The sequence below is a fragment of the Naegleria lovaniensis genome, assembly GCF_003324165.1.
Source record: "Naegleria lovaniensis strain ATCC 30569 chromosome Unknown tig039, whole genome shotgun sequence".
NCBI classification, from domain to species: domain Eukaryota; phylum Heterolobosea; class Eutetramitea; order Acrasida; family Naegleriidae; genus Naegleria; species Naegleria lovaniensis.
In genome coordinates this window covers 226,926-238,793 of record NW_025407861.1, presented here as the reverse complement: position 1 = coordinate 238,793, position 11,868 = coordinate 226,926, and the positions used below count along the sequence as shown (strand labels likewise).

Below are 11,868 nucleotides of genomic sequence, written 5' to 3'. Positions count from 1 at the left end.
TTCAAATTAAGGAAACGAATTTGTAAATGTCTAAAATTTAATAAAGCCAACCAATAATTGGTTACTGAATGATACACTTCTTCTTCATTTTTGCAGCATACGTTTCCATTTGCTCCAAATCAGAATCCTCTAAACCCTTCTTTCTAAATTGTCCACCAGCTTGATACAATGTTCGCAATAGAATGTCCATCACATAATCCACACAATCCACAGTCACTTCCGGTAGCTCAATATAAGCAGTCATTTCACCAACTTTTTTGGCAAATGAAATAATCGTTTCATGTGGAATTTTATCTTCAATATTTCTTTTTACGGGTCCATTAGGATTCCAATCAAAACCAAATAATACGAAAGGCATTTCCTTTTTTGCTTTCTTCTTGATACTCAAAATTTCAGGAAGGTACTTTTTTTCAAGTATTTTCAAATGCTCAATTTCGTAAGGATTAAAACATAGAACAAATCCTGTCGAATAATAATATGCATCTTTTCTAATTCCAATGGTCTATTGTGTATTGTTGTAAAATTGAATTCACCATATTGAGCCCATCCAATCATGGAGGAGGAGATGATATTATGCAGACACATCCATATGATATTGTGGTAATAAATCAACATCCATTCACACCATTCACCAAAATTTCCAAAAATTTCATTAAATATTTACAATGAAATGACAAAACTCACCTCCTTGTCATCATCATCTCTCAAATCTCGTGGATCAAATGTCACTTTATGATCCGCACTCAATTTGATCATGTAATTCGAGTGAGCAAAATAAATTGGTAATTCCATTTCTTTCGGAATTTTCTTTTTACCATGAGTGTAGAGAATTCCTGTTTTGTAAGTTGATTTTGGTCCTACAAAACTAATAATGATTTTTTCATCCAATTCATTGTCGGACATGATGGCAGTACGGGCTACTTCTTGTAGTTTGTTTTTCATGCCATCAGAAACAGCCATGATTTGAGAGGGAGAAAACTGTGGTGTTGACATTTTTTTTGGCAATGATGACAAGTGACTGTTTTACTACAAGTTTCGGATCTGTAGTGTAGTATTGAAACACCTTGTTTACTGAACTAATAATTAGTTAAAGCTTTTGATTTTGTAAATACAATTCATTGGCAACCTTTACAATTCGATCATAATATTCAATATTTTTCCAATTTTTCTCAAATTTCTATTCATGATTGAAAATCATTCCACAAACAACATTCCAATCAGAGTTGCCACCATTTAAATATCAATCACTATGATCAAGTTACTCATTTCACACTTACCTTATCAGGAAATCCATAATAAGCTCCAAACCAAGTAGCTCCAATGCATCCAGTACTATCATTATCTCCACCATGTAGCACTCCACGATGAACAAATTCTTCCCAATCTCCATTACTTCCCAACAAGGCATCATAGGCAATAATAACTGAATCGTCGCCACTCGCTCCAGCCCATCCATCGTAACTCCACTTTTTGTAAAATTCCTCACGTTCAGGAATTCCATATGAAGAAGGAAATTTGGGATCTGTATTCCCATTTTCAATGCCTCTTTCTTTCAAGTATTGAGTGAATTTTGTTTTAAATTTTTCCATGTCGTTGGTGGTTTGAGGTAAATCTCGTTGTGAAAATTTCACATAATTGAGAGCTAATGGATAATCTTTGGTGATGAATAAATATCCCCATTCTCTTGGAGGAATGTTCTCAATAGCATAAGAAGTGAAGAGAGCAGAGACAAAGGCACCCATGTAACCTGTGGCATGATTGTGAGTGAGACGACCTGATTCAATCGAGGTTCGAACAAGTTCTTCACGATTCTTTTCACCCGAGTAAATAAGTCCACCTGATCATTTAAAATTCAAAATGAAAATATTACGAGATTAATGGGACATCAATATTAGGAAATCAATGTATTATTTTTCAAAAGTTCCAAAATATTCAATTAGTTCTTTCAAATGTCCTTCAAAATGTTTTTCGTTACTTACAAGGTTGAGATCTCATGGAACCACCACATCCTCCACCAGCTCGATCATAGGGCAAAGCATTCCATCTCTCAAATTGTCCTTTCAAAATAGAGAGCGATGAAATACATTTCAATCCAGGTGCACGTCCATCCATATCTTTTGTAACGCATGAATAATAATATTTGGCCATGGTGGTCATCTTCTCATGAAAATTCACTTGTTTGGATTTGTGACTTTCAAGGAGAGATTCAGCAGTTGCTAGAAACATGACTGTATCATCGGAAACTTTCCATGAAGCATGATCAGAAACGTTAATATTTTCAATCGAACCTGTCAATAGGAAAAGTTCATCATACGTTCCATGAGAATTTGTTAAATTCATGTTAAAATTAAAAGAAATTTACCATATCGTTGTTTCATGTCAGCAAAGAGTCTATTCTCGAGTGATGGCCATTTTGATCACCAATTGGGTGTGAATGGTGTTTTTCATGAAGAAATAATTCTACTTACCGGAGACCATCTTTTAAGAATTCCCATTTACCATTTCGGAATCCAATGGCATCACCTGCAGCTCCCAATACGAGAGCGGCAATGAAGCGTGTATTGCTTTCGGTAGAACTGCAGATCATGTTGTAGAAATGATGATAAAATTTTTCTTGTTTTTTGAAGTGTGAACTTTTATTGATAAATTTATTTCATTATTATTTCATTCATCACTTTCTTAACACTGCAAAGATCGATGGTTCTGATTGACTTTCATCTTGATCGTTGAATCTCTCTTATGACATTCGATCATGGCTTTTTGCATCGCACTGACCAGCCATCTCCTCTCATGGGAATATGTTTGTAAAATGACAGAATGTCGTTTTAAGATATAAAAAACAAAAAAAAATGGTTCAAGATCTTTGGAATAGCTACTCACAATTGTCACAGATAGGGGATCAAGGCCAGTCAGGTGTGTCTCCTTTAATTAATCAGCCAACGGTGGATATCGATAGAATCCAAATACAGCAAATGCAGGAGTCCTTGGAAAAGATGCAAGACAAAATAAAAGGACTTGAACATAAAAATCAGCAACTGAAGATTATTGTTTGGGGTCTCTGCAAATCGATTTCCCGATCCAATGAAAGGATATCTCTTTTATCTTCTAGAATGGGTACTGTGTTTGTTACCTCATTGATTGCCTTTACTGCTGTCATATTCATGGTCTTCCCACTCTTCAGTGGTCGTGATCAAGAATCAGTTAAAGTGAAAATTCATAAATTCGGGCAGGGGCTTTCAGAGTTTGATATGGATGACAAGCTGATCGAATTCATGACAAAATATTCTGTGGGAAAAACATTTGAAAAGGTTACTCTTTCATCTCATGCAGATATGCACATTGTTCTTGCAGTGGGCTCTCCATCAAGGGATTTGAAAGACAGTTTGCCTCTGGACATCTGGAAAGCCCAATTTAAAACAATTTTTGAAGGTAAAGGAAGTATATTGCTTATCGTTCGTTTGACAAATGGAGGTGACGTGTTTGCATCACAAGGTGTGGATGAGCTTAATGAAAATGAGAAATATGCTACGACAATCTCTCAAATAGCGTTTGACGTGCGTTCCAGTCAATTTAAAGAAGTACTGAATGGAAATTTGCATCAGCGATTGGTTGAGCTAATTTCCCTCTTAGATGTGCAGTAAATGTAATTTTACGATAAAATGTACACATAATTGAAAATGCATGGTTAGGTGAAATGAATTTCTCTACAATTCATCTTTTGCAAGTCTTATCCTTTCTTTTTGAATGTACTGCTTTCCTCTTTGCACTGCAGTTAACAAGATCTCAAAGATGCGCTTATCGACTTCAAATTGTTTTTCTTTTTCTTCTAGATTGGCCTTCACCTCAAACACATTGTTGCTTGAAACTCCTAACCCGTTAGCCACTTCGTTTCTCACCTTATTTACATCGCTATAAAGCAAGTTGGTAACTCCAACAACAGGAACGTAACCCAATGAGACCGCTCGCTCAATAAATCGTACCAAATTCTTTCGCAATGGTGTGTCTGAATCAGGTTGCATGGGTGAATGGGTGACCAAAAAAATAATGGCATGAACGCGTTTCTGCAAAGTATTCAAAGTGGGAAGTTGCTTTTCTCTCTCCTTTTTCAAGTAAAGTTCGATTTGTTCAAGCTGTTTTTTAAGGCCTTCAATTCGCTTCATTTCAGCTGCAATATTAAAGTTGAGAACTTCCAGCTTATTGGATTCTTTAAAGTCCCCTCTGTTGTTGTTTGGTTTTAAAGCTTCTTCTGACATCTTTTCGAATACCTGTTGCCAGAATGTAATATTTTGGTCAGCGAGCATAATTTCCCTCTCCAGTTCTGCTTTTTCCTGTTCCTTCATAATGTCTGGGATGCCTCCTTTCAACAAGAATTCAATAGACTCGTCCTCATTATAATTTATGGAACTCACCCCAACAGTGTCAGTGAAAGCAATGTTGAGCGGCTCAATATCTTGCCTGTAAGAGTTATAACCGTACAAGTGGAAACGAGAGGTAGTAACTGTTGCATGCGACGTTTTTCGCATCACACCTGCCACATATACCATATCCTTGTTCACACATGTGAACATTGAGTTGATCAACGTTGATTTTCCAGATCCTACTTGTCCTGCTAGTAAAATATTGATTGGACTTGTTGGATAAGCTTGTTTTGTTTCAACAACCAATTCTTGGTTAAACAAATATGGAAATAGAGTAATATTATGAGAAAGCATTCTGGATTCACCACACAATATGGACAACATTAGAGAGGGTGGTAATCTTCTCACAGCTTCCGCGTTTTCTAATTGGCCACTGATTGGTAAGGTTTTCATGGAGCCTTTCCAATAGACATATGATTGTGTCTGTGTGAAACCATCCCAATGAGAGAGAACAATCTTTGGAAACTCGACGAATATCTTGGTTGTTGGATTCGATTTGATAGGTAATATCTATGGGATCAGAAAGTCGATACGACTTTGGGATGATGTGCACATTGTAAAAGTGAATACGTTTGTAATCTATTGCAGGCTGGTAGAAGAGCCATCTGATGATCTGAATCAATTGCAAGGCAATTTGACGGTACGTCACATCATCATAAACAAAAAATGAGACGGTTTGATGTCACAAACAATAGTCAGAGGAAGAATAACATACCTGTCTACGAAATGTTTGGCCAACCTAGAGATTCGTTTCCTGTCTACGAAAGATTTGGCCTCCACGAAAACGATTCAGGAAACGAATCTCCGGAGGCATTCCAATGCAATTGTGGCTCCTATTCTAGAAGAAAGCTGACTATGCACATGTTAAAACAAGAGTTGGAAAAAGTCAAATCCCAGGTTTCACAATTGATGGCTCTATTACTTGTCCAAACACTCATTATGATTGTCTTGATGGTTTTTGCTGATGAGCTGAAAACCGCAGTTGGGTGGAGTTTTGATCAAAATAATTCGATTTTGAGTGATGAAGTCCAAAATTCTCTGAATCATACGAGCTCACACACCAATCCTAAAATTTTGAGCACCAGAAAACATTACCGTCCAACAAGACCTAATTCAAAAACAAATTATATTCTTGTAACTCCATATCTGGAAACTTTTAAAGAACCACAACATCAATTAATTTCATTTCTAAATCAAGAGGCAGAGGACCGGCAGTTAAATGTGAAATTTGTTACACTAAACGATTTGAATTCGAATGAACCAAAAATTTCCCATCTTGTCATTCCGAAAGTTTTCACTACGGAAAGATTTGAGGAAGATATACAAATGTACAAAATACGTCAGATGAAATCACATTATAAGATCAATACTGAGCCGGATGTGTCTGTTTCAATTGCACTCGTACGGAATAAGTATGATATGGAGTTGAACTCTGTCGGAAGCTTGATCAAAAAATATTTAAGCGACCACACCAATGAGATATTGACCATGTTTGAATGCGTACTCCAACAAACATCTGAGCTGAAAGGACATTTCGAGCCAATCATAGATGATGGAGACTTGTTGGAGAGATCGCTAGAAAAATTCGCAAATAATCGATAATATATTCAATTGTTGGATATTAGCTGTACGAATAATAATAATTTCTGCTGTATTTTTCTTTTTAAAAAGTTCAGTTTCTTTGATGGTGTTCCGAACTACTTGATTGTCGGTAAAAGCATTTTTTTTTTTATCGTTCCGAGATGTTGTTCATGTCCGTTCAATGGGCTCACACATTACAACTCATCCTTTCTGGCTTTCAAAACGAACTGTCTTGCTCTTTTTACAGAAGTCAACAAAAGGTCACAACTTCTCTTATCCACAAATGCATTTTTTTTTTTTAAGAAAGAAAGTTTATTACAATAGAGTTGTCTTGACAACATGTTTGTAGTGAAACTCCTGCCAATTGGCAGCATTAGATAATGTTTGTATACCTTGATAGTTGTTGATTCCATGTGTATTGATTGTGAAGCCATTCATTTCTGTTATTCCATATAGTGTTGTTGCATTTTGCAATTTCTTTGATGATGATTTTGTGGATGTTTGGGTTAATTCGAATAGACTCTGAATTGGTTAATCCAGTAGCGTATTGGAGATTAGTAAAACATATTTGTAAAATTTTCTTCTTAGTCTCTTCATCTAAGATTAGTTCGTTTTGCTTGATAATTTTTGCTATGTTGTTTTTACATTTGTTCCTTGTAGTCTTGTGATGAGGGCAATGTAAGAAGATGTGTTCAGCTGTTTCTTTTGCACCGCAGAAGCATTTGATATCCGTATTGGTGATTTTGTTGATCCTAGAAAGGGTGCTCATGGCATTATATCGTATTCTTGTCATTTCATTGATAGTTCGGAAGCCTATTCCAATGAGGGCCCTGACAAATCCGCAGCCAGATCAGAGCCCACGCAGTGGCACCGGATCCAGCGGCTCTCATTTTTCAAACGGCTGCAGGGTGGATCCGATTCAATCCTCAGCCGATCCTGTATTCGCTGGAGCGGATCCTCCGCTTTTCCAGTGAAAGTTGGAACAAATCGAAGTCGATGTTTTGTTGTCTTTGAAAGAAGACCGTTAGCACAACAATTCATGAGGCCTTGCAACATCACCAGAAGAGACAGCCAATACCACCCAGCAAGCATTGACCCAGCATTATTTCATCAGCATTGAATTTGTCCCAAAGTCACTTTACACCAGGACTTGTTCCGAAGAAAACAAACAGCAAAAAGACCATCTCTATAATCACTGAAGACAAACAATTTAACAAACGACAGTCTTTGGTCTGTGAATACTTCTTGAAACTTGTCGCGAGTTCGACCGTTTCTACAAAACAAAACACCATCTGATCATTACTCTTTACTTGAAATCGACGAACAACCAAACCACTTGGTGGAGGAAGATCAATTCAGTTGTCGAATAACGAATTCATTAAAACGAAAGTGTTTATTGCAAAATCCTGATTTTTGGATTGAATCGGATCCACCGCCCTGCAGCCGTTTGAAAAATGAGAGCCGCTGGATCCGGTGCCACTGCGTGGGCTCTGGCTGCGGATTTGTCCGGGCCCTCATTCCAATAGAGGGATGTATGTTGATGAATTTGTTTTGAATTTTGTGCTGTTTTGTTGATATTGTGGCAATGATGTTTTTTCTTGATGTGTTGATGATAATTTTTCCCTTGATTATGAAGAAGGTATCTTTAGGGGTGTTGTTATGGTCCAATATATGAGAGTGGCTTTTCTGGCAAGCTCATCTGCTTTTCTGTTCAATTTTGAATAAATGTCTGAGTTATCAGTATGCACTTTGATCCATTGAAGTTTGATGTTGTTGTTATTTCGTATGATTTTCTTAGTGTCCTCAATGAGGATGTTATTGGATTTTGTTAAGGATCTTATTGCCTTTATGCAACTTTGGGAGTCAGAGATTATTTGGTGGGCATAAAGAACATGATTGCGGATGAGGCTATAGCTCACTTTGTTCCACTTGTCGTGGATAAAAGGGATGATTGGTGATTTTTCAATAGGTTCAGCACTGTTCCATAGGTTGATGTTGAATTCCTTGTTTGCTCTCGCGGTTATTTCAAAGTATGGTGGAAAAGGGTCTAGTTTCTTGAGGCTCATGTTAGTAGGCTATTGGCATGTGATCGGGTTGAGCCCGAGTGATTCATTGCACTTTTTGATCATTTGTTTGGTAGTTCCTCCCCAATAGTGGTCATCTTGGAGCATGATTTTTCAAATTTTGCTAAAACAATCTATCCAGAGCATCTCAATGTCTTTGAGACTTAGTCCTCCTTGTCGTTTAGGTAAATATAACCATTTAGGGTCAAGTTTTTTCTTTGTTTTGAAAATTTCATTAATTCGGGCATGGATTACTTGTTTACATTTTTGTATTGTGGAACTATCTGAGATTGAGTAGCTATGGTATAGTATGAACGGAATAATGTCAGTGTTAATCACATTGATTACTGATTGAATTGTTGCATTCATGTGTATGCCATTACACTTTTGTTTGTTCTTTCAATGATCCATTTGTTGAGTTTGGAAGAATCGTTTTTGGTATTGAAGTGAGCTCCTAATGCAATAAATTCGTCTTTGGAGAAATGGAATTTGTCATCAAGAAGGATGATGGCAGGGACATTGCTAAAAAATTCTGTTTTGTCGGGCTCTAAATCCATTCTTTTTGTGTTTAAGAGGTTTCTGAGAACGGAGTACATTTCCATTAGTTCCTTGATTTCTTTGGATACAAAGACTATGTCGTCTATCCATCCACCGACAGCAAAGCCAAAAGGACCTGCTTGAGGGTCGATAATATATCCTTTGTAATTCTGTTCAATATGTTGTAATACTGGTTCCACAGAGATTTTAAACGCAGTTGGAGAGAGTCCGTCACCTTGTTGTAATCCTATTTCATTCGTATATCCTGATGATAGAGTATTATTTGTGAAGATTTGGCATCGTGTGAGATGATGTCATGGATTTTTTGTCCCACTTCTTGTGGTATTCCTAGATGTTCTAGTCCTTCGATAAGGCGTTGATTGTCAATAGAGTCATATGCTTTTTTGATGTCTAGTGTAATTCCATATATTTGTTGTCCTGTGATATTGGCATGCAATAAGGTTTTGGATGGTGGTGATTCTATTGTGTGTCATGAATCCCTTTTTTCCTCCTATTTGTGCATAACTTAGGTTTTTTTCAGTAATTTTCTCTAATCTTATTGATATCAATTTGGTGGTGAGTTTGAATATAGAATCGAGGAGTGAGATTGGTCTGTATGCAAGTGGGTTCTTAGGGTCTTTATCCTTTTTGAGAATTGGAATAATAGTACACATTTTCATGCATAATGGTCCTTCTCCCGTTGTGATTCGGCGTATTTGGTCCACAATGTTTCAATAAATGCTCGGTACTGGCAATAATGAAGATTGGATCTAGTTTGGGATTCATCAAAGTTGAAGTGTGCGCCTTTAGGAATTTGGAACAAGTAGGTGAGAGAAGGAATATCCAAGCCTGGTATCAAAGTGTGAAATTCAATCACTTGTTTGGTTCTAAAGACAGGAATTTTGTGAATCACTTTGGAGACGGTGTATGGACGATGGGTCATCTCATTCAACAGGACTTGTGCATGTTGGAAAGACAGATACAAGGAGAGTAAAAAGATAAAAGCAAGGGTTCCTATCTTGATTGCTTGCCACATTTTTTGATGATCACCGTGACCACGTCTGTTTGTTGTCATTTTAAAATTGACGGGATGTCACATTTCAAAAAAATGTCTTCAAGCTCACTTGATCACAAAGAGGAAACAACGAACAGTAACAACGGTGTGGAAGAACCGTCCTCTCTCGATCTCTACATTCCCATCGGGAATGAGAAGAAGGAAGAGGATCAACAACACGAAGGACATACAACGAACAATCTCAATGGTCAAAGCCAGATCTCATCACCCACCAATGAATTCCTTGAACTCGCCTTGAAACAGCAGGAAAGAAGCTTCAAGTCCACTCTTGACAGTACTTTCAACGAATTTCAAAGCAATATCAACACATTGAAACAACATCACGATACGACTTTTTTGGATTTACAAACCCGATGGAATGAAATGTCTGATTCAGTTCGAAACACCAACCACAAACTTGCTGATGTCGAGACCCGATTGAACAGAATCCAAACTGTTTGTGATCAAGAAAGGACTCTTTTATCTAAGAACTTTGAGGGTTTGAAAACAGAAGTTTTGCAAACAAATCAAGAAGTATCTAACTTCAAAACAGGTTTCGCCATTCAGCTACAGGAATTGAATGATTCATGCAACCAGCGATTTGATTCTCAACTCAATTCGACCAATCATTGGACGCACGAGCTGCATCAGAAAAATGAAGATCATCAATCCAAATGGAATACCCGAAACAATGAAATGAGCAAACAAATGGAATTCCTCCAAGATCTTTTACAACAGTCCTCTCAACAAATTTCCAAACTTCACAGGATTCAATGGATTCTCATCTGTGTGATTGTACTGCTTTTCGCTTTGGTTATCCATCCCATCCTTTTCGATTTCCATTCTGAAATGAGTACACTCGAACAATCGAAAGAAATATCAAATTTGCCTCAAGTAAGAACAAAACCCAAAACAACCAAAAGTGTTGCAATTTACAGATTTGGAAATGGACTAGATTTTGACTTTGACACACAACTTTTGCAATTTATTTCTCAGTATTCGGAGGATTATACATTGGTCAGTGCAACCGATGCTACGAAAACAAAGTTGAACGTTGTTTTGGTCAAGATTTCATCCGATCGTTTGCAGGAAAGTTTTCCAACACATTCATTCCATCTGGAAATGGATTCCAAACTCTCTGGAAAACCAACCTTGTTGATCGTTGTTAGGTTAACACAAAGCGTTGACGTGTATTCGATACATGGTCTTGATGAGTTTGTAAAGAAAAATAACTTGGCTTCCACGGCTGCAGAACTTAATTACGACATGCAGTCAGAAAAATTTAAAGAAGTCCTTTTTGGCAATTTGAAACAAAAATTAATGTCCTTTCTTTCAAAATAAAACAAGTTTTAACATGATGAATCCAATAACAATCATTGGGTTTGATCCTTAATCATCTGAATGACGTGGAAGTAAATGTGGCAATCCAAGGAACGATATTTTATCTTCATTAGGCAGAGAAAGCCTTATTGGTTGCTTGATGTGAGCGCTCATAGGTGAAGATTAAGATGAAGACAGAGCCTCTGTGAAAGGCTTTTCTCCTTGTTGAACATTTTTCATGAATCATAGAGAGGTTATTTTTGTAATCAATTTTTTGCCAGTTATTGAAGCATAGTAATGCTGTACTTCACAACCTTCAAACACGTTAACAGCCTTGGTAAGTGTCCGCAATCGTTAAGGTTTGTAAGTCGAGGCGGCTGAGTGGATATATAGTAATCAGAGTAATCGGAGTTTTCGTTTGATTTGTTCTGAACGTAGTGAAGGGCAGGTGTTTAGATTGTTAACAATAAATGAGTTTGGTTGAGCATTCTCAAAAATTTTTAGGCTCAAACAATTTTCAGCCTACTCGAGCTTCGTCTCTCATTGTTTTGCTTAGTGACTTCCTACCCATCGCACTCCCACCCTTATCATGCTTTCTTAAGCTTTTCAAGTTCCTTTTTTGCTGATCCTTAATGTTCTTGTGGTAAGGAAGGACATTATCACAGTGCGGGACTGTCTTGTTCAAAGGATGGTTGTTTGGCGAGTAACAAACCCATTAGTTTTCCTCCAATTATTTCCAAACACTTGTTGTTGTTTACAATGTAGAAACACGAAAATACTAGTCGGATCATCATGGCAAGGTCACCAAAGAGGGCCATAGAACCTTATCAAAAAATAAAGAGCTCTCACAACTTCCCAAGAATGGACCACTTGAGATTTGGCTCCTCTTTCATAA

At 37.1% G+C, this 11,868-nt stretch overlaps 6 protein-coding genes across 6 annotated transcripts; 3 read left to right on the top strand and 3 right to left on the bottom strand.

The window, feature by feature from the left end:
* Window positions 1-61: 61 nt before the first annotated feature.
* Window positions 62-993, bottom strand: C9374_009937 (uncharacterized protein; the record flags this gene model as incomplete). Its single annotated transcript, XM_044700179.1, has 2 exons — window positions 62-502; window positions 685-993. The coding sequence occupies 2 exons, from the start codon at window positions 991-993 to the stop codon at window positions 62-64; spliced, it is 750 nt and encodes a 249-aa protein (XP_044544488.1).
* Window positions 994-1,087: 94 nt separating this feature from the next.
* On the bottom strand, window positions 1,088-2,587 carry C9374_009936 (uncharacterized protein; the record flags this gene model as incomplete). Its single annotated transcript, XM_044700178.1, has 5 exons — window positions 1,088-1,177; window positions 1,278-1,837; window positions 1,980-2,288; window positions 2,363-2,391; window positions 2,469-2,587. The coding sequence occupies 5 exons, from the start codon at window positions 2,585-2,587 to the stop codon at window positions 1,088-1,090; spliced, it is 1,107 nt and encodes a 368-aa protein (XP_044544487.1).
* Window positions 2,588-2,849: 262 nt separating this feature from the next.
* On the top strand, window positions 2,850-3,641 carry C9374_009935 (uncharacterized protein; the record flags this gene model as incomplete). The annotated part of the gene is made up of 1 exon (XM_044700177.1): window positions 2,850-3,641. One exon carries the CDS (start codon window positions 2,850-2,852, stop codon window positions 3,639-3,641), a length of 792 nt encoding a protein of 263 aa, XP_044544486.1.
* Window positions 3,642-3,704: 63 nt separating this feature from the next.
* On the bottom strand, window positions 3,705-4,811 carry C9374_009934 (uncharacterized protein; the record flags this gene model as incomplete). Its single annotated transcript, XM_044700176.1, has 1 exon — window positions 3,705-4,811. One exon carries the CDS (start codon window positions 4,809-4,811, stop codon window positions 3,705-3,707), a length of 1,107 nt encoding a protein of 368 aa, XP_044544485.1.
* Window positions 4,812-5,084: 273 nt separating this feature from the next.
* C9374_009933 (uncharacterized protein) lies at window positions 5,085-6,020 on the top strand (the record flags this gene model as incomplete). The annotated part of the gene is made up of 1 exon (XM_044700175.1): window positions 5,085-6,020. The coding sequence occupies one exon, from the start codon at window positions 5,085-5,087 to the stop codon at window positions 6,018-6,020; it is 936 nt and encodes a 311-aa protein (XP_044544484.1).
* Window positions 6,021-9,707: 3,687 nt separating this feature from the next.
* C9374_009932 (uncharacterized protein) lies at window positions 9,708-10,994 on the top strand (the record flags this gene model as incomplete). The annotated part of the gene is made up of 1 exon (XM_044700174.1): window positions 9,708-10,994. The coding sequence occupies one exon, from the start codon at window positions 9,708-9,710 to the stop codon at window positions 10,992-10,994; it is 1,287 nt and encodes a 428-aa protein (XP_044544483.1).
* Between the last annotated feature and the right edge of the window lie 874 nt (window positions 10,995-11,868).